The 25913-nt window shown below is 36.3% G+C and overlaps 1 protein-coding gene across 1 annotated transcript in view; it reads right to left on the bottom strand.

The window, feature by feature from the left end:
• Positions 1-9744: 9744 nt before the first annotated feature.
• SPK1 (guanyl-nucleotide exchange factor) overlaps positions 9745-25913 on the bottom strand; it is a 55196-nt gene continuing 39027 nt past the window's right edge. The window contains exons 5-15 of the mRNA XM_086450314.1: positions 24819-24949; positions 24356-24431; positions 24087-24197; positions 18030-18212; positions 16924-17067; positions 16287-16460; positions 15831-16178; positions 14957-15280; positions 14689-14874; positions 10459-11433; positions 9745-10214 (exon numbers count right to left, since the gene is read on the bottom strand). Coding sequence (XP_086306440.1) covers positions 9960-10214; positions 10459-11433; positions 14689-14874; positions 14957-15280; positions 15831-16178; positions 16287-16460; positions 16924-17067; positions 18030-18212; positions 24087-24197; positions 24356-24431; positions 24819-24949 — 2907 coding nt within the window. The 3' untranslated portion in view covers positions 9745-9959. The remainder of the gene's footprint in view (positions 10215-10458; positions 11434-14688; positions 14875-14956; positions 15281-15830; positions 16179-16286; positions 16461-16923; positions 17068-18029; positions 18213-24086; positions 24198-24355; positions 24432-24818; positions 24950-25913) is intronic.

Genomic DNA, 25913 nt, shown 5'->3' on the forward strand with positions numbered 1-25913 from the left:
TTGGTGGTTCCTCCATGGTTAGACCATAAAAATCTAGCACAAATATGCTCAACTTCTTTCCAGACTCTCTTTGGGAGTAGAAACATACTAGCCCAGTAGATAGTCATATTACTCAGCACTGATCAAATGAGCTCCACTTTTCCCATGTAGGATAAGAATCTCCATTTCCATTGAAAAACACTCTACTCTTTGAAAGATTCATTTCCAACCCATCCTTGAATCATTTGAGAGTTGAACAAAAAGACTTGGTAGACCTGGATGAACTTTTAAATAATACAAGTAAGTCATCAGCAAAACTTAAATGAGTTATTTGAGGGTTACAATACCTTAGTTGAAGCTCGAAGTTTCTGTTTTGGACATCCATGTGCAAAAACTTCAACAAAACTTCCATAATCATTACAAATAGATAGGGAGATAACAGGTCTCTTTAACAAGCCCACTTTTCCCAACAGAATAACCCTTCAAGGAACCGTTGTAAGACATCGAAAATCTGGTGGTTGTTATACAGCTTCTTACCCATTAGATAAACAAGTTCGAGAAATGGAAGAGTTCTAGACATTTATAATGTCTTTTTTACTTGAAATTCAACGTTAAAGATTAAAACATGAGCGCCTCCTACTCTGCTTAGTGTAGTAGTAAAGGTGTCGGTGATCTTAAGCGTCTGTAATATCTATATCGAGTGTGCCAAGAAAGGAAAGAATGGAATTATAAAAAGTATCGAAGGTTTTTAGGACTAGGAAGGAATTAAAGAAAATTGAGAGAAGGTATTTAACAAGCTTTCAATTTATTTGTATATTTTGCGCTTATCATAAGGAATCCACAGCAATCAGATGATAGATTGTTAGATCAGGCGGATGCAAAATGGGGTGTCTACAGATTCCCCAATCTGGTAGAGGGTGTAAATAAATTAGGTGGAAAATCCACTAGATAGTACGACATCTGAATGTTAAAGTTAATGGCATTTCATTTTACAATCTTATTCGGTAATTCGTCGGGGCGACCGGGTCCTTGAGGATACATCTCTCCCTGCAATAAAAAGTGTTAGGTCCTCGAGTTTGAGCTCTTGCTGATGGTGAAGGTGTAAAATCCTTGAATTTTGAAAATTCTCTCTAACCATCACAAATGTAATGATAGTGCACTTGTGTGAAATAGTATCATAATGAAATGATGATTTGAAAAAGGTGTACCTCCATTATATGCATTCATGATGGGAGAACGATAAATTAAAAATTCAAGTGGAAACTAATTGAAATAACTAAGTAAAATCTAAACAAAATCTGAGTGAGATCTGAGCATACGATCCGAAAAAAATCCTAAGGTCAATTGGAAAAGACTAGGGTGTCAAACTAAAGTTCGAGAGTAAAAATCTAGGATAATCTAAATCAAGGTCAAAAGGTCTAATCGTCATCATTATTTTATGTCGAGTAGACCAATCAAAATATTATCATCATCATTTTACATCAAGTCGGCCAAATAAATCCTACAGCTATGTTTTCCTCAAATGTTACGCAATTCCACAAGCTAAGAATAAATGAACTATAGGAAAAATCCAAATCACATCCATTGCCCTAAGATTCACATGGCAAGTTTTTATAAAAAATAAAAATAAAAAAAATAAAAAAATCAGATTTCACTTTTATATACTCAAAAATCACCGAGTTGACTCATTCCATTAAACAAAGAAATAAATACATTAAAAACAAATCAATTGCACCTCAATTTTTGATCATGTTTGGTAGTAGATATTCTAGTTGCGAGGAATCCTTCAAAATCTGAAAGCCTATGAGAGGTTGATAACAAGTGAGATCTGGTGAGTAGTGAAATCAAGCGGAGAATGTTTGAAAGGAAACGGAGGGGCTACTGAAACATGCTTGAGGGAGGTGGAGAGCGGTTAAATCGATAAGAGAGTAAAAGAGAGGGGCTATTGAAATGGTGATGAGGGGGTGAAGCCATGAGGGAAAGTGAAACGGGAGATGAAGTGAGGTAAATCGTTGTGTATGTGTATGTGTATATGGCCGAGAGGTAGTTGAAAAGGGGTTGGCAGAGAGGGTGGTAAAAAGTGGTGGTTGGACGAAAGAATGAAAGGGAAGAGATGGAGGATAGAGAGGGATAATTAGGATAACTTGGGCTGTGAGGAATAGGTAGAGAGGTGGGCATATGCTACTATGGAAGACGAGAGAAAGAAGAAGGTGGTGGGACTATGATTATGGCTTGGAGCGAATAAGATGATAGCGGCCGGTGAACCTACTTAGAGAAAAAAGTGTGTTATCTCTCTTGTCCCTTGTCTCCTTGCTATCCTCTCCTATTTTATTCTTGTTTTTTGTGTTTGTTGTCTGAAGATGGAAGAAGGGGCTAGTAGACATGATGAAGACGAAGAGTGTGAAAGGAACATAGGGTTGTTCATGTCTTTGGCCAAAAAAAAAAACAAAAAGGAATGATGGAGTTCAAGATTTTGAGAGGGAGAGAGAGGTTTATTTTAATATATATATATATATATATATATATATATATATATGTAGGGAAATGTTCAGCACCCTAAGTTTTACCACACACTTTAACAAACGTTTTTTGTCCTACGTGGGTTAGAAGTTTTGGAATTGGCTGATTTTTGGTGAGGATGATCTCTATGATTAGAAGATCTTCCTCCCCAAAAATCAGCCCATTCCAAAATGTTTAACCCCATGTTTACACGTTGAAAAATTGTGGATCGTCCATTTTTTGTAAACCATTTTTGATGGGTTAGAAGTTTTGGAATGAGCTGATTTTTGGTGAGGATGATCTCCTCACCATAGAGATCATCCTCACCAAAAATCAGCCCATTCCAAAACTTCTAACCTATGTAAGACAAACACGTTTGTTAAAGTGTGTGGTAAAACTTAGGGTGCCGAACGGGACCCTATATATATATATATACATATATGGTAAAGCTTAGGGTGCTGAACGGGACCCATATATATATATATATATATATATATATATATATATAGGGTCCCGTTCGGCACCCTAAGTTTTACCACACACTTTAACAAATACGTTTTGTCCTACATGGGTTAGAAGTTTCGGAATAGGCTGATTTTTGGTGAGGATGATCTCTATGGTGAGGAGATCATCCTCACCAAAAATCAGCTCATTCCAAAACTTCTAACCCCATAAAAATAATTTACAAAAAATGGACGGTCCACGATTTTTCAACGTGTAAACATGGGGCTAAACATTTTGGAATGGGCTGATTTTTGGGGAGGATGATCTTCTAATCATAGAGATCATCCTCACCAAAAATCAGCCCATTCCAAAACTTCTAACCCATGTAGGACAAAAAACGTTTGTTAAAGTGTGTGGTAAAACTTAGGGTGCTGAACATTTCCCATATATATATATATAGATAAGTTCCTCACCAAAAATCAGCCCATGTAGGACAAAAACGTTTGAAAGTGTGGTAAAACTTAGGTGCTGAACATTTCCCATATATATATAGGGAAATGTTCAGCACCCTAAGTTTACACATTTAACAAACGTTTTTTGTCCTACATGGGTTAGAAGTTTTGGAATGAGCTGATTTTTGGTGAGGATGATCTCTACCATAGAGATCATCCTCCCCAAAAATCAGCTATTCCGAAATTTAACCCATGTGTTTGTTAAAGTGTGAAAAATCCCGTCGGCACCCTTAGTTTTACCACACTTTAACAAATTTTTGATGGGTTAGAAGTTTCGGAATGAGCTGATTTTTGGTGAGGATGATCTCTATGGTGAGAGATCATCCTCACCAAAAATCAGCCCATTCCAAAACTTCTAACCCATGTAAAAAACGCGTTTGTTAAAGTGTATGGTAAACTTATGGGGAACGGGACCCATCATATCATCCTATCATATATATATATATATATATATATATATATATATATAGGACAAGGTTATTACGACTCACATTGCAACACACCGTTTTGTCTTATATGGGTAAAAATATTTGGAATGGGCTGATTTTTTGTGAGGATGATCTCTATGATGAGGGGATCATCTTGGCAAAAAATCATCCCATTCCAAAACTTCTAACCCCATCAAAATTGATTTACAAAAATTGGACGGTCTAAAATTTTTCAACTTGTAAACATGGGGCTAGAGGTTTCATAATGAGTTGATTTTTGGCAAGGATGATCTCCTCACCATAGAGATCCTCCTCTCAAAAAATCAGCGCATTCCAAACATTTTTGCCCATATAAGACAAAACGGTGTGTCGCAATGTGAGTCATAATAGGGGTATACGGAACCCGACCCATATATATATATATATATATAGGGAACGGTTCAACAGCCCTAAAGTTTGCCAAGTTTGACGCCAAACATTTTTCAAAATATGGGTTAGAAGCTTTGGAATGAGTTGATTTTTTGTGAGGATGATCTCTATGATGAGGAGATCACCCTTACCAAAAATCAGCCTATTCCAAAACTTCTAACCCCATCAAAAGTGATTTACAAAAATTGGACGGTCCACGATTCTTCAACTTGTAAACTAGGGTTAGAAGTTTCAAAATGAGCTGATTTTTTGTGAGGATGATCTCTTCATCATAGAGATCATCCTCACAAAAAATCAGCATATTCCAAAACTTCTAACCCCATCAAAAGTGATTTACAAAAAATGTTTGACACCAAACTAGGCAAACTTTAGGGCTGGCGAACTGCTCCCATATATATATATATTTCCCTTTGTTGTGTTCCTATTCTCCCCGAAACATTAATAGAGAGTTTTCTCTTTATAGCGTTTTTTTTTTCTTTTTCTTCCTTTCATGCAGTTATCTCATTTTTAGCAATTCTCCATCATTTTAGAGAAGATTCTTTTTTTTTTTTTTCTCTTTCTATTCCCTTCTTTCTTTGACCGAATAAAAGAGCCTGAGATTCTTTACATTTCTATTCACGTGGGTGTGTGGGGGTAATGGTAATCCTATGCAACTAGACTTTATCGGTCATCTTTCAGCCTCATGTGTTGATTGATCGGTGTTGATAACTTTTAAATTTTTTTTACAATCCATTGATTGATGATTGAAGGCTTAGGTTCAATTAATTTAAGTTAAATTATATTTGTTGATCAGTTCAATTTATGTGATTGATTTTACAATTGATTAAATGATTTTAAGATTAATTAAATGAAATTATTGGTTGTTTTGATTGGTGATTGGTTAAAAAACTTTACTTTTGGTTGGAGGCTTTAATAATTGATGGTTGAATTTGATAATTGATTTTGGTGGTTCGATGGGTTTGACTTTAATTAATTCGGACTGTCGATTGGCTTGATTTTCCATTGTTGGTTGAATTTGCGATTGATTCTTTGATTTTAAGATTGATGATTAGTTTTAATTGGTTTTAATCGATTTAAATTTTAAATTGATCAGTTTGGTTCAGATTTGCTTCGTGAATGTGTTAGTTTTGGATTAATATCCCACTTTAAGATTTCAATGTTCGAATTAATATTTTATTTTCTTGAACTTGATTATTTTTTTTATCATTTCATGTGATGCTGGATGTCATTCTACGTGGCATAAATCGTAATTTTATGTGAAGGGGTATCGTTCTATGTTGTAGAAATCATCATTTTATGTGAAATTATCATTTCATTTAGCGATCGATTTTAGGTTTCGTCAATTTGTACGATTGTTTATCCAAAAGTTTATTTTTTGTCCCAGAATTAGGTTTTTATATCGAAGTGAAATTTCTAAGTATGAGTTGATCACCAAGGGTATTTGGTTATTTTATCAATTTGTGTAGATTTCGGTGAGAAGTTTTGTTGAGTTCCAATGTGATTATTTTTAAGTTTCGAAGACCCATTTTCTTAGTATTACGAGGTCTCCAGGTTGTTGAAATGCATTGTGATGCTAAGCGTATGTGCTTGCTAAATCGAATGTAAGGTGTCAACAATCCTAAACATGTGTAATTTATATGTCGAGCGTACTGAGAAAGGAAATAATAGAATTATAGAAAGTATCAAAGGGTTTAATGACTAGTAAAGAATTTCAAAAAATCTAGAAAGAGTCTCTCACAAGCTTTCGACTTCTTCGCATATTCTGTGCTCATCATTAGAAATCTATATCAACCGGATGACGGATTATCAAATCAAATAGATGCAAAATGGGATATCTACAGATCAATTTTTGTATTTTTTCCAAGTTTTTAGCTTTATTCTTTCTCTTCTTACTTTTCTTTGTTTCTTTTTCTGTATTTTCTTATTCTTCACTTTTCTCCCCATTCTCTATATAGATTCAATGTTTGCTTTCTCTTCTACTATCTTTATCAGTTTGGCATCTATTGGGCCAATGTATAGCGTAGGTTTTTTGGGCTATTCGGACATTTCCATAACAAAACCCCCGTCTTGAAAATTCCCCTAAGAAGCATACCTACCATCCTATACCCACTCTAGCCACATTGAATGATTGGGCTTTGGATTAGTAGAAATTCAATCTTGTGCGGTCTTCTTGGTATCTGTGTTGTCATCTGAGTTATTGTTACACAATGGTGGTGCACATGATTCTTATATTATTGTATTTAGTCTTCGGTGACCCTTCCATCTTTATCATTTTTTGCCACATAATGTTGTTTGCATAATGGCACGGTGAAGAAGTAATTGATGGCTGCTTGGACCAATGTATTCTTGTATTGTCTCCATTGATAGGGTACATCTTGATCATATCAAAACTGGCAGGCTACCTCGTGAGACAGAAGGGTTATATGTGACTAATGGTGCTACTGTGACAGTCGTATAGGCATATAACCATGTTGTTGACTCGCTCTTAATCTTGGCAACATCTTGAAACAGGGGCTCTGACCGATACTCATTCAACTTGTACAGCATCCATGTCAACCTCAATTTTGTGCATAATTCACCCAAGTAGAATAATGTGCTCCTCATCCAAGGTTTTTCATTCTCATAGCGGTAGGCTCTAGAAAAGGTTGTCGAAACTAAAGATGGGTATTTTTTCGGGGCAATTGATTTGAATCTTTTGTATGCCTATAACTGGAAAACCCAAAATGGCCCGTACATGTCTTATATCACTTTACGACTTTTCTCCAGCAATCTTTTTGTGATCCTAACTGTTCATCTTTTTATGGTAGTTATCCAATCCTTGGTACACTTGAGATCGAGCAGACCAGCCAAACAGACATCCTTGCCTACCAAATTCCTTACTACCACATTGAAAATGATCGAAATGCATCTCATTGGTACAATTGATGCAATGTAGATTGAGCAAAACTATACCAAGAAGGCTACAAAGTGAGTCTCCTCGAAGTAATACCCACTAAAATTTCCCACCATTTCTTCAAATAAAGCTTTCCATGCACAACTTTAATACCTTCAACCAGTTGTATCATGTCTTCCATTTGAAGGATTTTACTAGTCTTTACATCGTCTAGCTCACCCTTTGGCATAAGCCACTTCCCTCCCAATCACTAGCCTCACTAATCTTATCGCATTCTCCATGAAAAAAGTATACTCCACACCCGTTGCGATGGTGTGAGTGTCGGGATTCCATAGCTGCATCAAGGTAATCATCAAAGCCTAGTTTAGGTAGGGAAATCTCTACTAATGCCAACAGTCTTAGGTCTTCCAGCCTCTTTCATTTCTTGTCATCATGAAATACCTTTTTCACTTAGGAAGCCCATTGGATGGACTCCCAGCAATGGTAATACTAAACATCTGGGAAAAAATCTTTTTCCTATTCTTCCCTCAAGCAACTGATAGGCCTATTCTCGATCTTGTCAGTCGAGGACCCTTGGAATTGTAATGATGGCTGTAGCCCCAGGAAGTCTGATTCTTGGTCGTATTGGATTGCAAACCTTTTTGCCACTTCTTCCCAGTATTGTGGTTTTGTTTTCCTGGGTGGTGAGTCTTCAAAGTAGGAGTTTCCTTGTGTTCTAGCACTTGTGATTTTCTTCTGTGCGGTTGCCATTTCAGATCTGCAAGATAATTACAAGTTATATCAATACAGTTGTTAGAATAATCTACACATGTGACAGGACTATTTTCTCTACTAGGTAACTTGAACTGTAAGTCTATAAGAGTAATTGGATTAATTTAAAAAAATCTCAAAATTTTCTAAGTCTGGAATCCCTGATCGTTATCCTACAACCCTGAAATTTTTAGTCTGCCCTGATGGCTATCTTATCAGTCGTCATTCTCCAATCAGTATTTTCAAGAACCCCATAATCATTATTTTTCTTTCTTTCTTGTTTTTTTTTTAAAACAACCGTTTTGATGGCTATATCTCTTATCATTATTTTTGTCTCTTAAATCGTTATATATTTTATCGTTATTGTCTTATTGCTTTTCTTCTGATCATTATTTTCCAAAAAAAATTCTAAGTGCCATAGCGACTTTTTGATTGCTATAGCATTCTAAGTGCCATAAATGCCAAAGAAGGAATCAAAAGGAGGAATTTGTTCAAATATGTTGAAATTCAACCAAGTAAAGAAAGGGTAAGATTGAATTCAAGACAAAATTCAATAATTCTAGACCTTTTTATCTGACTTGTTTTTCACCATTAATTTTAAGATTTCCCCATGGATTTTTATTTTCTTTATTATTAAATCTGATTTTCACAGTCGATATGGATTTGTTGACTGCCTCACCATTAGTTTTGATTTCCAGCCATGAATTCTAATTTCTTGCCATCAGAAAACTTTTTAATTGAATTTGAAACTCTTTTAAATTTAATTAAGATGTAACTCGCAATCTAACATCAAATCTGGAAATTCAAATGGATTTAGTCACCTTAGTACTTGCGAGATTGGATTCTCAATCCTTTCTTCTTGTAATGAGGACAAGATCAATCAAGAACTCTTCCTATTGTCCCCCCTCTAATCCACAAAAACAGAATTTTCTAGATTCAGAATGATTACATCCAGAGTGGGAACAACAAGATGAGGAAAAAGCTTCCTACAACTGAGTATAAGCAAGATAGGAGGCAAGGAAATCAGTTGCCCTATTGGTTTCCCTGTAGACATAGAAGAATCTGATACTTGCATGCAATTAGCTAGTCTATTGATGTCCTTGATGATATTCTGTGTACCAAGGAAGGGTGGCAGTACCTCTCATGCATTGGATAACAACAAACAAGATCCAGAAAATCCAAAGAAGAGCTACCTGTCTTCTTCAACTAAAACATAGTGAAGATAAATTGACAAGGAGATAAACTTATATATGAGGATTGGTGATTCCATTCCAACGTGTACGCGACCTCATGAGTCCAACTCCAGCACATAGCACACCGATGCTTATAACAAGAAATACAAGCAATTGGCATGTTGTGCATCTCAAGGTGTACGGATAGTGAAATTCACCATCAAGTTGATCTTAAGTGTATAATAAGATCATGTATATATGATCCTGACAGTCTAAATAAAAAATCCAACTATTGAGATTTATACGTATCCCAAAAAATTAAATCCCAACCATTGGATTTTGTATTTAAACAGTCTAACACCCTTGGATTTCAAACACCATCAATATCCTAGTAGATGAAACATTACAAAGGCCCTGTTTAGATACAAAGTAGAAAGTAACTGTGGAAGAAAACAACTTTTTAGAAAGTAATTTTTTAAAATTAATCAAAACAAACTTTTTAAATGCATCCAAACAGGTTCTAAATGAGGCAGGTGTCCATTTTCAAAAGAAAGCTGCTTGTTCCATTATATGATTTGTAAGTCGAGATTCAAGGTCACATGTAAACATTCAACCAAGACTACAGCATGCAAATCACAAGACCAAAGCATTTATAAATTAAACTACTTGAAAATATGAGCAATGCCAAAAACACTTGTACAAGGAGTGAGTGCAAACAGAGCTGGATTTGTAGGGCAGAACTGAAATTCTTCACATATATTTTGACCGACAACCTGCCCAGAACAAGGCATATCAAATGAACAAACACTAAAATAGTATATGAATTAACAACTAACTTGCAGGAAGAGCATCATCAGAGCTCAGAGAGTATGGCAGGAATGTAGTGGGAAAGCTCTGCTGTAAGGGACTGGAACCCATTCACAAGCTGAGTGTGGAAGTCCTGATCTTCCTCCCCAATCAGCCTGAAATGGACCCTAATTGCACGCTTGCAGACCGCCATGAATTCGAGGAGTGCAGCAATAAGTTGCTGCAGCTCCTGTGACCTCAGCCGTGTTGCCGGCTCACCTGACAGAAAAGCTGTACACACACTGAGGACTCCACTGTTCACCTGCAAATTATATCCACAATTTAGTTCAATAATCATAGTAAGTTGTATTCAATCTCTGTATCATCTTGATTTCAAACCCAAGTCATTCAAATTAAAACAATAGGTGGCTCTACCAATGAAATAAAATCAGATACAGCCGTATATCTATCGCCATAAGAGTTCAAACACAAGTCAATCTAATGAAACACTGGTTATTAGATAACGAAATGGAGGAACTTATGATTTCCTGGAGATTCAAACTTACTTGAACTGCAACACTTCCTTGGAGTATTCTCTGTAGACTCTGCAGGCGTGGGAGTTGATCCCCTTCGGAGCTGCGAGGCTCCTCGAGTTCATTACGTAGTGCAGCAGTCCGAGTTTCAATCATCCCAATGGCATTTTCGACTGGTGAGAACTCAAGAGATTCAGATTTAACCACCAATAGACGATTCACTAAGGCAGGAAATGACCCCTCTGTCTGTAATACAGTGCGCCGCTTCCACTGGTCTTCTAATCCACCATGGGTCTTTCCATTTTTAGTAAATGGAGTGTCGAACAAGAAACGATCAAACACACGAGCACGCATGCTTCCAGTGGAAAGAGAGAAGATCCTCTCTCTTCTACTGCCCAAATCCTCATCTTCCATGATTGGATCCACTGCAGTTATCTGCAGATAGCAGACTCCGGGTGCCAACTCTTCTGCATTGACTTGTCTCGAATCCGGAATTATGTGCAGAGTGTGATTGCCGTCCATCTTAGACTCATATGTGTGACTAAGCTTCTCCATTATGTCACCCAGTCGTACATCACGGGGCTCTCGGTATACATATTCCTTTCTATCTAGCTTGCCAAATTGTTCTCCATAAAATCCAACCCGGTAATAAGTTGCATCAGTGAATGGTATTGGACTAGACTCCTGTTCAAGAATTGATTCATAGATGCCAGTCAAGGTCGTGTGGCATTTCGCAAGCTGCCCAAATGCTCTCCGGCTTTTATAAACTGGAATTATGAACTCAAGAATGCTTGCACAGAAATGAAAGAGCTCGGCTTGAGAGAAAAGTTTATTGGCAAGCTGTAAGTATTTTACAGCAGAGTCGACCGTGAGTTTTGATGCACCATAACCCTCTACCTCAGCTGCAGAAGTCTCAGCAGTAATCTCACTGCTGACCGTAGGGCAGATTTTACGCAATGCAGCCACATGATCTCTGCCCCACACAGCATCATTTCTCCCCACAAGAGCCTTCAAAGAAATTAAATTAGATATTAGGGTCAATGATATAGGTGTATGCAAGCATCTTCTTCATGAATATAAGGGATGCTGCTTATATTACTACTTTATTTTTATTTTTTTGGGCTTATCAGTAAAAATGGATACTGGTTTCCAAGGACCCTCCATTCAGATTTGGAAAAAATAATTGCCAACTTAAATTCACATTACCATGATTTCGGAACAAAACTCTGATTTTTTTTTCTTATATCAAAACAACATTTATGTATTTGCATGTACTACTACTGTTTATCTATGTAAATGAACTCAACGAAACAAGCAACTATGGAAACATTTTATTTTTTTGATTGGTGAAAATATGAAGTCGATCGGTGGAAAACTATAACTACCACATAACACTTTGTGGGGTTTGGAATGAAGAATGAAATACGTGCCTCCACAATTATTACAAAACTGTGAAGGTTTCAAGGGAAGACATTGTTGGCAATGTTTTCCTATAGGAAAACATAAATCAGTGACGTGACAGAACACATTCTGTAGATATATACTTTATCATGTGAAAGACTTTGGGCTTTTGAAAACTTGTAGTTATTATACAAAATATTAACAAGATATAACTGATTAATTGGCTTAAAGAGGGAAGTGTAATATTTCTTTATCTAACAATGTTACAATAATAACGAGAAGTTGATGTAGGACATTTATAGATCTAGTTAGAATCTTAGTAGTTTCCTAATTCTAGTAGGATTTGCTTCAATTTTTTTAGTTTTAGTAGGATTTATATTTTCCAGTTCTAGTAGGATTTCTAATTTATTTTAAATTTGTTTTTATTATTTAGTCGATAAATAAATGTGCTTAGAAGTGTTCAATTTGAGTTCCAATAGGATTAGAAAATTAGTATTTTAGAAGGATTCTACGTTATTATGATGAAGTTACCTATATAAAGAGCTTCACATACAAGTTTTGAATTATTATTCATTCAATAAATTTCAAATTTAATTATTTATCTTGTTTCAATTTAATTTTCTGGTTTTCCTTTCTTTTCCAAGCTTGAATCTATTGATTCGAACTGGTTTTGTGTATTCTATTGAACACAATATCTTAATTCCTATTGAATCTCTTGATTCACACACTTCCGCTACGTCAAGTGGTATTAGAGCTCTTGCTACGATCCACAAAAGATGGTTGGTAAAGGTGATTTTGTCACAAAATCTTATCAAGAAGTTCAATTTGAAGCCAAATTTACAGCCCAAGAAGCCAAATTTGAGAGGCTTGAGGCTAGAATTATGGCAAAGTTGGAGGCCCATGTTCAAGGCATGGTTCTCAACATCCTTGAGAAAGAGAAAGGTAAATAAACCTTGGAGATGAAGACCCCAAGGAGTACCTCAATTCCCCACAAAATTCAGCCTTTTAGATAACAATTAGTGAGACCGAATCTACCAATTTTCAAAATTCTACAATGAATTTTAATCATACCAAAATCGTACCCTCCCAACTTGCATCCCATGTTCCCCTAAACCTTCAAACCCATCCTCCACCACCACCCCATCAAAACCCTTCCAATAATCAACTCCCTATACCTCATACCCCCCTACCTCAACCTTCTAGCCTTATCGCACAATTCCTAGACCCTCAAAATCAAAATCGTCATCCTCCAACAGTCACATATCAGCCCCCACAACATACACAACATGTTTCTCATAACTCCATCCTTCCATATAACCCTCAACATCCCTCCCAAGCTCAACCAACCCCTTATACTGATTTTCTTGATAAATTGGATCCCTACTCTACTCCACCATCCACCCGAATCCGTCAAATCGAATACTGGTTAAAGGCAAACATTCACCAATTCAATGACCTTCTCCACATCGAGGATTTTCTTCATTGTTTGTTTACTATTGAACGTTTCTTCGAGTACAAGCATAGGCGTTTCAAATCCTATAAAGAAGATAATGGTCTACCTTAACAATTATTGTTTTTCAACGGGCACCTACAACAAAACGAAGTTCAAGAAAATACGTCCATTCCGCATCCTCAAGAAAATTAGTGATAATGGTCACGTTGTGGGCTTATGGGAAGACATGCACATCTTTCCTTATTATCCCGACGATGGATTTTCTTTCTTTGTGCCAAACTCGAGGACAAGTTCTCTTCAAGAATGAGGGCCTGATGTAGGACATCTATAGATCTAGTTAGAATCTTAAGTAGTTTCCTAATTCTAGTAGGATTTGTTTTTATTTTCTAATTTTAGAAGGATTTATATTTTCTAGTTCTAGTAGGATTTATATTTTCTAGTTACTCTAGAAGTACTATTCCTTATTAGTTTTCTAATTTGCTTAAAATTCGTTTTTATTATTTAGGCTATAATTAGAAGTGCTTAAAACTGTCAAATTTGAATTTTAATAGAATTAGAAAGTTAGTATTATATTATACATAGGTTAGGAATGTTAATTTTTAGTATTTTAGAAGGATTCTAAGTTGTTCTGCTAAAGTTATCTATAAAAGGAGCTTCACATACGAATTTTGAATTATTATTCATTCAATAAATTTCAAACTTAATTATTTCTCTTGTTTCAATTTAATTTTCTGATTTTCCTTTCTTTTCCAAGCTTGAATCTATTTATTCGAACTGGTTTTGTGTGTTCCATTGAACACAATATCTTAATTCCTAACGAATCTCATGATTCACTCGCTTCCACTACGTCAAAAGTACTCAAGTTAGGATTGAGACAGGAAGAAGACATACTCACCATAGCCATATACATGTGGCACACATGCACGAGGGTAAGAATCCACCATTCATTGTCCCCTAGTAAGATGAAATTCTTCTCAATGAATTGAAATTTTATGGTATATGCTCCTAAAATGGCATCCAGATTTTATTTTATATTTTTGATAGGTTTAAAAGTGAAGGTGGGGTTTTGATCCCAAATCTGATATTTTACAACACAAAGACAGTACCACCTTACCGAAGTGATACCTTCAGAAGGCATCCAGATTGGATGATAAAATAATCCAAATGGGTCAATTTTAAAGCATCAAATCTCCTAGGACACGTCTTATGGTAGTTTCACCTCCTTTGTGTCATATTGGCGGCATAGAAATGAAGGATGGATTTTCCTGTCTCTCGTTCCTGCCACATGTACTCATCACCAATACTATATCTTTTAAGTGTATGGATGCATAAACACATCGGATTTCTTTAGGTGCTTGTAAATCTGACATCATTATGTGCCCATGTTTGACTAACATAGATTTACTGACCTGCATAATAACACCAGCAACAGCAACAGCACATTGTGCAGCTTCAGCACAAGACTGCATCTCCTGATGTGCATCACATAAGTGAAGTAACCACATTATATGAAGATCTGGGACAGCGGCATACGCCATTGCAAGTCTATAGAAGCTCTCTGCAGTTGCATATCTATCCACCGTCATCACAGGAGCCTGGAAAATGACGTTCAATATTAGCATACATAACAGCTTATTACGCTTTTTTGCTGAAAATGTTTTAAAAAAAAAATCTTACGAGAAGGGAATGTTCAAGGCTGGCATCAAGGCCCTGAAGAAGACAGTCAGAAAGATATTTGACATCTGACCAGGACCATCGGTTCTCTGTGGAACCTGCCATAAGAGAGCTTTCAGGAAGTCCGCTCTCTCTTAATAGTTCAGAGCTTCTACTTTCATCCGCCATTTCTACCAAAGATTTCCTAAGACGCCGAGCTTCACCGCTCTCTTCAAGTGAACCATCAGACTTCATCTGAGTCACTTGTACATCAGACATCAACTCCGACAAGGTAATTGTCAGCATGACCCTCAACCTAGTGGTCTGCATGAAGTAATGAAAAGAACTCTGCAAAATTAAACACGAAGATTTAACGTCAGGAAGTGAGAGATCAAGATAAGCAATATATATATATATAGGGTCAGGTTCAAGGGCCATATGAGAAAACATATGTAAAAACTTTCGTTTTTAATAAAATTTTAAAATATGGGTTAGAAATTTTGGATTGAGCTGATTTTTTGTGAGGATGATCTCTATGATGGGAAGATCATCCAAAAAAAAAAAAAAATCAGCCCAATCTGAAACTTCTAACCCCATTAAAAGTGATTTAGAATGTGGACCGTCGATTTTTTACCAATTTTTATCATTAATTTGTAAATCACTTTTGATGGATTTAGAAGTTTCTGATTGAGCTGATTTTTTGTGAGGATGATCTTTTCATCATAGTGACCATCCTTGCAAAAAATCAGCTCAATCCAAAACCTCTAACTCTTATTTTGAAAAACGAAAGTTTTTTCATATGTTTTCTCATATGGCCCTTGAACCACCCCCATATATATATATATATATATATATATATATATATATATATATATGTCTGAGAATATCAAGAGCCCACCCTAACGAGTATCTGGAGCATGATAACAGCCCTTTTTCTTAAATTATCATTGCGAAATACTGCAAGCCGAAGAAGATGGAATGAAACTTGTTTTAAGAAGCGGTCATTCTCCCTCGCCATTAGTGTTGCTCCATGAAGATTAAACACATTATTGAAGACAGGAACCAAAGCTTTCCAGAAAGCCAGAGGTTGACTTCGTGAGTAGAAGCTCACAAATATGGACGTTATACAATCTAACTTTCCGTAATCAGTAGCAATACTGTGTGATGCTGCCGCTATGGAAAATTTCTCTGTTACCTCCAAAATCTGGAGACTAACAGCAGCACTCAAGTTTTCTTCCCAGAGTTCCTGAATGGTCAGTGAAGTGTCAAGTATTTCAGCTATAAATACCAAGATACAAAAAAAAAAAAAAAAAAAACAAACTTTTTAAAGGGATGATATAATGAGAAAGCATACCAGTTTTTGCCTTAATATTGGGTGCAAAGATTCTCTTAGTGCTCTGCTCGATGCTCCAACCCTAGAAGATTGTGCTTGGGCAAGAGCTTCTCTTAACGAATATGGCTGGCTAGGGGAGCTTAGTTGGGGACTGACTCTCTGCCACAAATAATTGTCCTCCGGAGTTGCCTGAGGCTACATTAGAGAGGTTTACGATGTATTTCTCAAAGCATTAGAAAGAATGTAATATTTTCTTCATTAGGCAGATATCCTCCCCATGTATCCAGACTGTTGGATTGACTTCAATTCATGTAGTGCTGAATTCCAAGCCCCATCCAACCATCTGGACCCAGGAAGGATGTCCTCCTCAGGATGGTTCTTTTCAGAATTTAACCAGCCAGGATGGTTCAAGAATCTGTTGGCAAGTAGAAGAGGGGACAGGAGAAAGAAAGAATATCTAAATATCAGGCAGCAAGTTAGGTTTACCATGTCGGTTTTTCCCGACTGAGACAATCCAAGACAATCAATGTTTCATTACCAATGTTTCGTGCTCGTCTCGGCTGACATTAAGAGATGGTATGGAACTTAAATAGTGGCAAGTAACATATATTACATTACTAACACACATGCTGCGTGGTAAAAGGAAATGTAAACATACTCGAATTTCTTGCCGAGATGCTTCAGAAAGATAGTTGTTTATTGCAGGAGAAAGCCTATCTGAGTACTTTGGGGAAATGGGTCCTTCTCCATCTGGACTACGAGAAGTACAGCCCATATGCATGCTGTCGGCTGGTCTTTTGTGCTGTGAAATTTGTAATACAACATTAAAAGTAGACAATAACCAGAAGCCAAAAAAAAAATTAGAAGAGCAACAAAAGATTTTGCAATTACATAGGGATCAAGTTTAGTTACCTAGAAACATAGCTTGATGAATTAACCAAATAATGTACATCAGTTTACTAGTTTTAATGACAGGAAGAAGATGATTTAAATCATCTTTAGCAGCTTCTTTTTTCCATGGAAGAGAACTCGGAAGAAGGTTTTAGCAAAAGAATACGGAAAAATTCAAAAATGAATTTCTTCTTTTTCATGTTCACATGCTGTATTTACTTGAATAGCCAAGGTTTAAGGTTCACCTGAGCTTCATAACTCGAGTCTTAAATCTCGATTGCGTGAGGAGTATGCTTCTTATAAACAAGTCAAGGCATAAGCCTCATGTGCATCAAGGAGGACTTTTTAAATATTGAGAGCATTTGAGCAGTACTTCAGAATGTGCTCTAGGTGTACGGACCCTTATCTAATTCAAAACTCTTGCACATTTGGATGCACCGGATTGAAGGGCAAGTAAACAAAAAGATGCAGTACATAAAGTCGGGGAGGGGTCAAAGTCAAACTTTTTTATGGTCCTAGCACCGCACAAATATGATCCAGCCATGATATTTCATATATGTGGGGACATATGCGTGTGTCAGGAACAAATAAAATGAGGATATGGTAGAATGGTAGAATTTTTCTTTGCCAAGGAGATGTGGTTTCTTTTCCAGCAATCCGCCTATGGTGAAGATACTATGGAGTATCACAATGTTATTAGTAGAAAAGTTACACAGAAAACTCAGTAATGTTACAGATGGATGATAAAAACTATGGATGCAATAAATAACCACCAATCAAATCATACCAGCATGCATTAGAAAGTGAATTTTTTCACAACACTCTCAAGACAAAAGATTCTAAAGGAAATGACAATTTCAGTAAGGTATGAACCTCAAAAAGAATAAGGCATTCCTCCAGGAGTTTGAAAAATAATCTGGTTCGAGCAATGCTTTGTTGCCATGCCTTGACAAGGGATGCATCATCCAGATTGCGGACAATTTGCATGATAACAATTAATACTTCTCGCTTTTCAACGGCATTTAGGTTGTAAAATACAGGCATTTCATCTAGAATCTGTGTGCAATACAACTCAGAAAATCAGAAGATTATAGCAAATTGTGAAGCACAGATCACAGGAAGTTTCTTGTACTATAAGTAATACTCTTCTCAGAGCATTCAAATATTTAAGTATAACCTCAAACCATAAAATATGTATGTAAACAATTAAGTTAATACAGTTTAAAGATGGAAAATTAGAGGAAAATTTCAATTGAAGATTTTATAATGAGGTGTTTATAGCAATGAGAAGTCGTATGAAAATTCAATTGAAGACAACTCAAAGAGAAGTGTGCATATCCCTGTCAGTCCCTCATTCAGTTTGTTGCATGCTATCACGTGTCGTAAGAAAGACGGACACAAAAAAGAGGAAAACATATGATTTTAGGAGGCAATGTGAGCCTCGGGTCACTTCTAGTATTGGATCAATTACAAGTTCTGCTGGTGTGGCAATACCTTGCAGAGGTGCTCGTTGGAAATAATTTGCCATTAAATTTTTTGAGAATAGTGAAGTTTCACAATAATGCATTTACCTTCACAAAAATACCCCCTTATCAAACAAACAGTCAATGGACATTAAAATTACAAAAATCCCATAATCAATGTTATTACAAAAATGTTCATCATCATGAATACTACTGAAGTCAAGGTCTGATCCAAAGTTTTATCATACTAATATAAGGAAAAATACTGCTCAGTGATCTTATAAATTCGGGTTATATTGTTGGATCCTGAATACATGTGCCTCACTCGTTCCCAAATTTCCTTTACAATATCCAAAAACATAAAGTTAACACTACTATGCAACTCCATATTGTTCCACAGCCAAGTAACAATCTAAATATCTTCCTATTCCCATACCTCAAGGGTTTTTTCATCAAGAAAATCGGATGTCGCTTTCGTTAGATGAGATTTCTTACCCTTAGCCTTCAAAAATATCTCCACGGCCTTCGACCATTGTATGTAGTTACTTCCCTTCAAGCGAATGGAAGTCATTTGAGTTCCAACCAGATCAGTACATATACCCAAGAAAGTCATCTTCTCCATGATGAAACAACTGATTGTTCAAGAATCAACAAAAATGCTCTACAATTTTTTGTGTTTCCCACACAATTGCTCTACAATTGATTCAAAGATTTTCAGATATATTGTGAATGATTTTCTACTGTCGGAAAATATCCTCGACATGAAAACCTCCCTAAAAAAAAAAAAGAGAAATCTATCTCAGTGAAGTCGCAGGGTTCTAAAACCCTCCAAATAAAATCGTAGGGCACCAAAACCCTTTCTAGATAAAATCACATAACTCCAATACCTTTGAAGATGAAATCGCAAGGTACCTTGAAGGCCAGAAACACAATCTGAAACTTAACCATCGCATCACAACCAACCACTAATGACTGACGAAAATCCATTGATTTATGATCACATTAGGGATATTTTCAAACCACAACAACAAAATCCTCCAAACAGAGGATTTTAACCACCACGAGAATAACGGGTACAAATCATATCAGAAAAATCTGATTTATACCAAGAGAAAAAAGAAGAAAATGCAGAAGAGAGAGAACAAGAATCTAACATTGAAGTGACTTTGATACCATGTAGAAGATTAGGAATTAAAGAAAAGAAGACAAGAATGGAGAAAGTGGGAAGAGTCAAACTTGACTCTCTCATTATGAACCTTGGTATATATAGAGCTAGAAAATTGATGCAGAACGGTGAGGGGAGAAAAGAAAATAAGGGGGTTAAGGAATTTTGTTTAGGATATGGGACAATAATTTGGTCGAATAGGGAAATATGGTTGGAAATTGGGTTAAAAATTTGGGCTAGGAAAGGGTAAACTCAAAAGTAAAATAATATTTTTTTTATAAGCATTTTTCGTTTTTTTTCAAAAACAAAAACTCCAAAAACATTAAAATAAGCTCAAAAAACATAAAATTAAAGCCCTAAAACAGAAATTTAAATAAAAATTAAAATCAACTCTTCAAAATTTATGTCCCCATTAAACAAATGAAGTTACAAAAATGCCTTTATGGCACATATATAAAATACTAATATACCTAACATGGCCAAAGCTTAATAGAGATTTCATTGGGGAGTTGTTTGAGGATTTTGTATTCAGATGGGATACGCTCTATGAAGCGTTCCTATTAAGGGTTCTGTTTTGCTTGTTTTGCTTTCTTTTTAATTGCTTTGTTCTTGTTGTAATGGGGACCAACTCGATTTCCTTACTTTTCTTTTTTTCTAAATAAAATTTTACACTTACCAAAAAAATATCATGTGCAATATAGAAAATATAACAAGGCAAACTATCAAGAATATAAATGTAAGCGTGTAGAAGAATTGTAAAAAGATAATTGACAAGTCTCATTATGAGAGCTTGGCAGAGAGATATATATATATATATATATATAATAAAAGGATGAATGGACATAAACACCCTTACATGTAAATAACAGAAGAAAAAAAACAGAAAAAATAATAGCAAAAACATTATTGTTTCCAATACTCCCCCTTCAACCTAGAGCAAAGATATTAACTAAGCCCAACTTGACAAGATGAGAGCTAGCGACGGAAGGACCAACAAGCTTTGTAAGCATATCAGCAAGATGTTTTGAAGAAGATACAAAGACTGTCTGAAGAGCATCAAATTGAACTTTCTCCCTGAGAAAGTGAACATCTATATACTTGGTTCTTTCATGAAGAACTAAGTCAGAAGCAAGCATGATAACAAACTTGTTATCACAAAACAGAGTGGAAAAACTAAAGACCGAAAAACCTACCTCCATCAACAAAGATCTAAACCAAATAAGCTCACAAGTGCCAAGGGTCATAGCACAATACTTAGCTTCAACAGAAGAATGGGAAACCACACTCTATTTCTTACTTTTCCATGAGATTAAGTTATCACCACGAAAAGTACAGAAACCAAAGGTAGATCTCATATCTGTAAGAGAACTAGTATAATTAACATCAATAAAGCAAGACAAATATGATTGGGCAGTAAAAGAGTAGAAAGCCTAAGACCAGGACGAGTCTTCATATAGAGAAGGATACAATAAACATCATCACAATGAGAGGTGCGCGAAGCACGCATGAACTGACTGACCACACAAACCGCAAAGGTCAAGTCCGATATCTTGTTAGTTAAATAAATCAGGCGGTTTACGAGTCTCTGATAAGAAGAAGGGTCAGATAATAGATCATCAACTTCTTCATGAAGGCGATGATTCTGATGGTACCTTAGTTGTGGATAGGTGCAAAAGATCCAAGGCGAACCTCCCTATGGGTAGTAGCGATAATGGAAAAAGTAAAATGACTAGACTCACCGATCATGTGATTAGATGCACTAGAATCACTTACCCAAGTCAATGGAGCATAGCTAGACTGAGAGATATCAAATGCAGTGGATATACCTAGAGGCGTGGTAACTAAGACTACAGTGGAAGATGAGTGAGTATAAGCCTGGATTTGATATCATACAATACTGGCAATCTAGGTTTGGAGTTATTGCAGATCAATAGTGCAAAGAGAAGCAAAGGGATCAGTAGGAGGAACTGGAAATGATTTCACAGTAGCAACACGAGGAGCAAAATGCCCCAAAGATGAAGTGGCAGAAGATCTCAACAAATAAGGATAGAGTTGAAAACAACGAATCTTCTCATAGCCAATCTTCCCACAATGGCTACAAGTAAGACCACTTCTTTTACCATGATCACGGCCTCCACAGCCACAACTCCCAGATCCCTGGGGACTAGAGGCCTGAGAGGGATCAATATGACGCCGATGCTCATCACTATCAATGGTCGCAAATGTCTCAAACAGAGAGGGCAAAGGGTTGGTGTTAAGAATTTGAGTCTGAAGTGCCTCAAACACAAGACGTAAACCCATGAGAAACTGATATATCTGATGTTGAGAAATCCTCTTAACCACATACCCAGATGCTTTTGCAGACAACTCAATCATAGACTCATAATGAAAAAGCTTCTCCCACTAAGACTAAAGAAAACCAAAGTAATCAACTACCTTTGAGTACCTTGGGTAGCTTGGGCTATGTCTTTATAAAACTCATAAATCCTAGAGTCATTCCTGGCATGCGCATATGTCTGAATTGGTGCTGACCATAACGATGAGACAGACTCATGATACATAAACATGGTATAGATGCGTTGCTCCATGGAATTAAATTGCTACCCAAGAATAGTGCAATTGTCGATTTCCCATTGTTCAAATTTGGGATCAGTAAGGGGTGATTTAAGAATGATACCCAAAAGCCATCTGATTTTTCCTCTACTACCCAAATAAAGAAGCATAGATCGAGATCAAAATTGAAAATTCCAACCATCTAATAGGGTAATGGTGATAGGCTGGGCTGAAAAATTTACCCCAAGAGTCCTATTAGAATCCTTAGGCTTTGGATTCGTCGTCATTGCTCACTAGGAAAAAAGTAACTTTCGCTTGAAGGAAGATCTCCCGTAGTATTTACCCAAGGTGGAAGAAACCACAGGTAGGAGGGCAGTAGCACTATTGCAGGTCTCTCAACAGCCCAAATAGCAGTCCTAATGCTGTCGCAAGTCTTCATAGGATCCAACAAATCTGTCGCAACACATAGACATCAGTCCTACTATTGTCAGCAACCCACACAGCAGTTAGAAGTAGTCCAAACAGCAAGTCAGTAGTCCTACTGCTGTCACAAATCTTCAGGGAGTCCAACAAATATGTCGCAAGCCCTCACAAGAGTCCAACTGCTATCACACTTCTTCGCAAGGTCCAACAGACCTGTCACAAGCCTTCACAAGCAGTTCTTCTGCTGTCGCACTCCTTCACAAGGTCCAATAGATCTATCACAAGCCTTCACAAGGTCTAACAAACCTGTTGCAAGCCTGCACAAGCAGTTCTATAGCTGTCGCACTCCTTCATAAGGTCCAATAGATCTATCTCAAGCCCTCAAACAGCAGTTATGCTATCGTAGCTCCTCAAACAGCCTACTACTACTGTCACAGGTATCCTCAACCCCGAGAAACTTACCACAAGCAGCAGGTAGCACTCCTACAGGTTATTCCCAGGCAGAAACCCTTACGTGGGTAAAAAACTCAATCAACCTATGAAAGATAGAAACCCTATCGTAGGGTAAAAGCACGGCGCAGAAGATATTATCGTAGCATGTGAAAATTTTGATAGAATTCCTATCACAACATGCGATCAAGGAAAAAAGAAAAAAGCCCCTGAAGGGGAGACCTTCTAACGAAGTTCTTACTAGGTTATTAGGTCTCAAAAATCTAGGGTTGTTGATGGAGGGAGGAAGAAGAAGAGGAAAGGAGAAGAGGAGACTTCAAGATCCCATGAGCCAGAGAGGGGAACCCAAAGGAGGTCGATGAGTCCTCTAGGCTTTGATACCAAGAAGAATTGTAGAAAGATAATTATCAAGTTTCATTATGAGAGCTTAGCAGATATATATATATATATTAATAAATCAATGAATGGACGTAAACGCCCTTACATGTAAATAACATAAAAGAAAAACAAAAAAAATAATAATAAAAACAATATTGTTTCCAATGTGTGTGTGTGTGTGTGGAGAAATAACAGGATTATCGATACATATCAAGGTGGCCAATGGCCCCTTAGAAAAAAACATTTTGAGGGTAATAATGAACCATGCAAAGTTTGAAATGAACCACATGATGGTTCTGTCAATCATCATGAACATGGTATACAAAATTCTGTCCAATCCATAAGAACATTTTATCTTACATTATTCTTACAAGCATGTTAATATTCCGACTTAATGAACAGGGATGAAATTTTTTTTATAGCAAGCAAAGATTTCATTGTAGAAAGAACAGTTCTTTCTATAAAGACACATAATGAGATGGTAATGAAGTTCCGAACCTGGCCGATGAGTGGAAAATATAGCTGGGCAATATATAGTTTATCCTCATGCTTTTGGTACCGAGCATCAAATTCATGCTTGCACATCAGGACTACCAAGATTCGTGCTGCCTAGAGACACCAACGAGTCAATGCTATAGTATCATATCCAAGTAGCCAGCACAGAGAATAATAACACATCCATGCAAAACTCACTCGAGAATAGATCCATACATTGGCTAACATGACAGATATTTTTAGATAACAGATCAGATAAGTCAAGAACTCACTTTAGCACGTTGGGCCAAATCATCATGATCCCATGTGAGGAAAAGTTCCTGAATTAAAATTGATGAAAGATAGTTCCTGCAAGAACAAACAGAAACTCCACCTATGTATAAGAACAACACCATTATGAAAACAAATGTTTTTGTATTGTCAACAATAATAAGTTCTTTAAAGGAAAAAGTGCACCACACCATGCCGAAATATACAATTTAAGTATGATATCAAATGAACTTAACAAACAATAAACCAAACTTGAACCTGCTTGCGTACGGAATTAAGGAGCAAACTTACTAGAAAATGTGTAATACATTTTCAATATTAAAATTTACCTAATGAGTCTTAGTGTTGCCTACAGATTTCAAATCATAAAAACATTTAAAGAAACAGTATTATTTTAGTTTTTTTTTTTATAGGAGGCACCTTCAGAGACAGAGAATATAGCAACAGAAATATCTGACTAAGTACCTATCTGAAGGATCTCTCCCAGGCATTTCAACAAAAAGGTCATGATCACATATTATCTGCAAAAATGTAAGCTTGCATTCATGCAAAGCTGATTGACATATCCCAGAAAACTTGTCCATGTACAATGATACCTGCAGAAAATGAAAAGAGCCTTTCGTTACAGAAAATTTTGAAAAGAGTAGCAAACAAAAGACATTGAAAAAGATTCCAACAGTAAAATTAAAAAAATTAAAAAAATTAAAAAATTAAAAAAAATTAAAAAAACAGAAATATCAGCTTTTAGTGGAATATTACACCTTGGTGCCCTAGCATGTCACGTGACTAGATCACAACCATTAGCCCTGGTTTATGAAGAGAAAAAGGCTAAATAAATTCCAGTCTTTTAGAATCAAATTAAGTTTATCATCAAGTAATGGCACAAATATCAAGAAAATGGAATCATTAAATCAGTGTCTTTTCATTTTCAATTGCACAATGATCCTCTAAATAGCATTAATAGAATGCATATTTAATGTGTGAGCAATAATTGGGAAAACATTATAGTTCTTGAATAAAATTCCTCATAATGAATAGAGTTGCCTAAGGTCCTACCAGCTACCTGTCTCGAAGAACGGGAATGTTTCCTGCCATAGGAAAAGGGATAAAAAAGGAAAATAGTAAATCTCAAGGAACTGTCCCTTTCACAGCTCATAGAAAATATAGTATATAGGCATACCAGATACTCCCGCTAAAGAAAATGGGAATGCCATGCCAAATAAGGGTGCACAGGAGTACACACCAAACAGTTGAAGGACTCAGGAAACATAATAGACAAAAGGAACAGTTGTTATCACATGTCCATTAATAACGTCAGAAATATCTAGCATGAGATTACGCTCTCACAAAATCAGGAAACAACCCAAGATAAAGGCTACGCATCAAACAACCAAATGGGAAAGAGGTAATCCTATGAATAACAGTTAATTGAATTATTTTAGTCTTTTTGGTGATTCCAATGAAGATAAAGACTATGAATCAAACCTTGACAATGGAATCACTTAAGTAGGAACCACACCAATCCTCAAAATAGGTAATCTTGTCGAAGTGATCGTTGCA

Source organism: Akebia trifoliata, chromosome 8 (genome assembly GCF_017979445.1).
Source record: "Akebia trifoliata isolate Shusen 1 chromosome 8, ASM1797944v1, whole genome shotgun sequence".
Lineage (NCBI taxonomy): Eukaryota > Viridiplantae > Streptophyta > Magnoliopsida > Ranunculales > Lardizabalaceae > Akebia > Akebia trifoliata.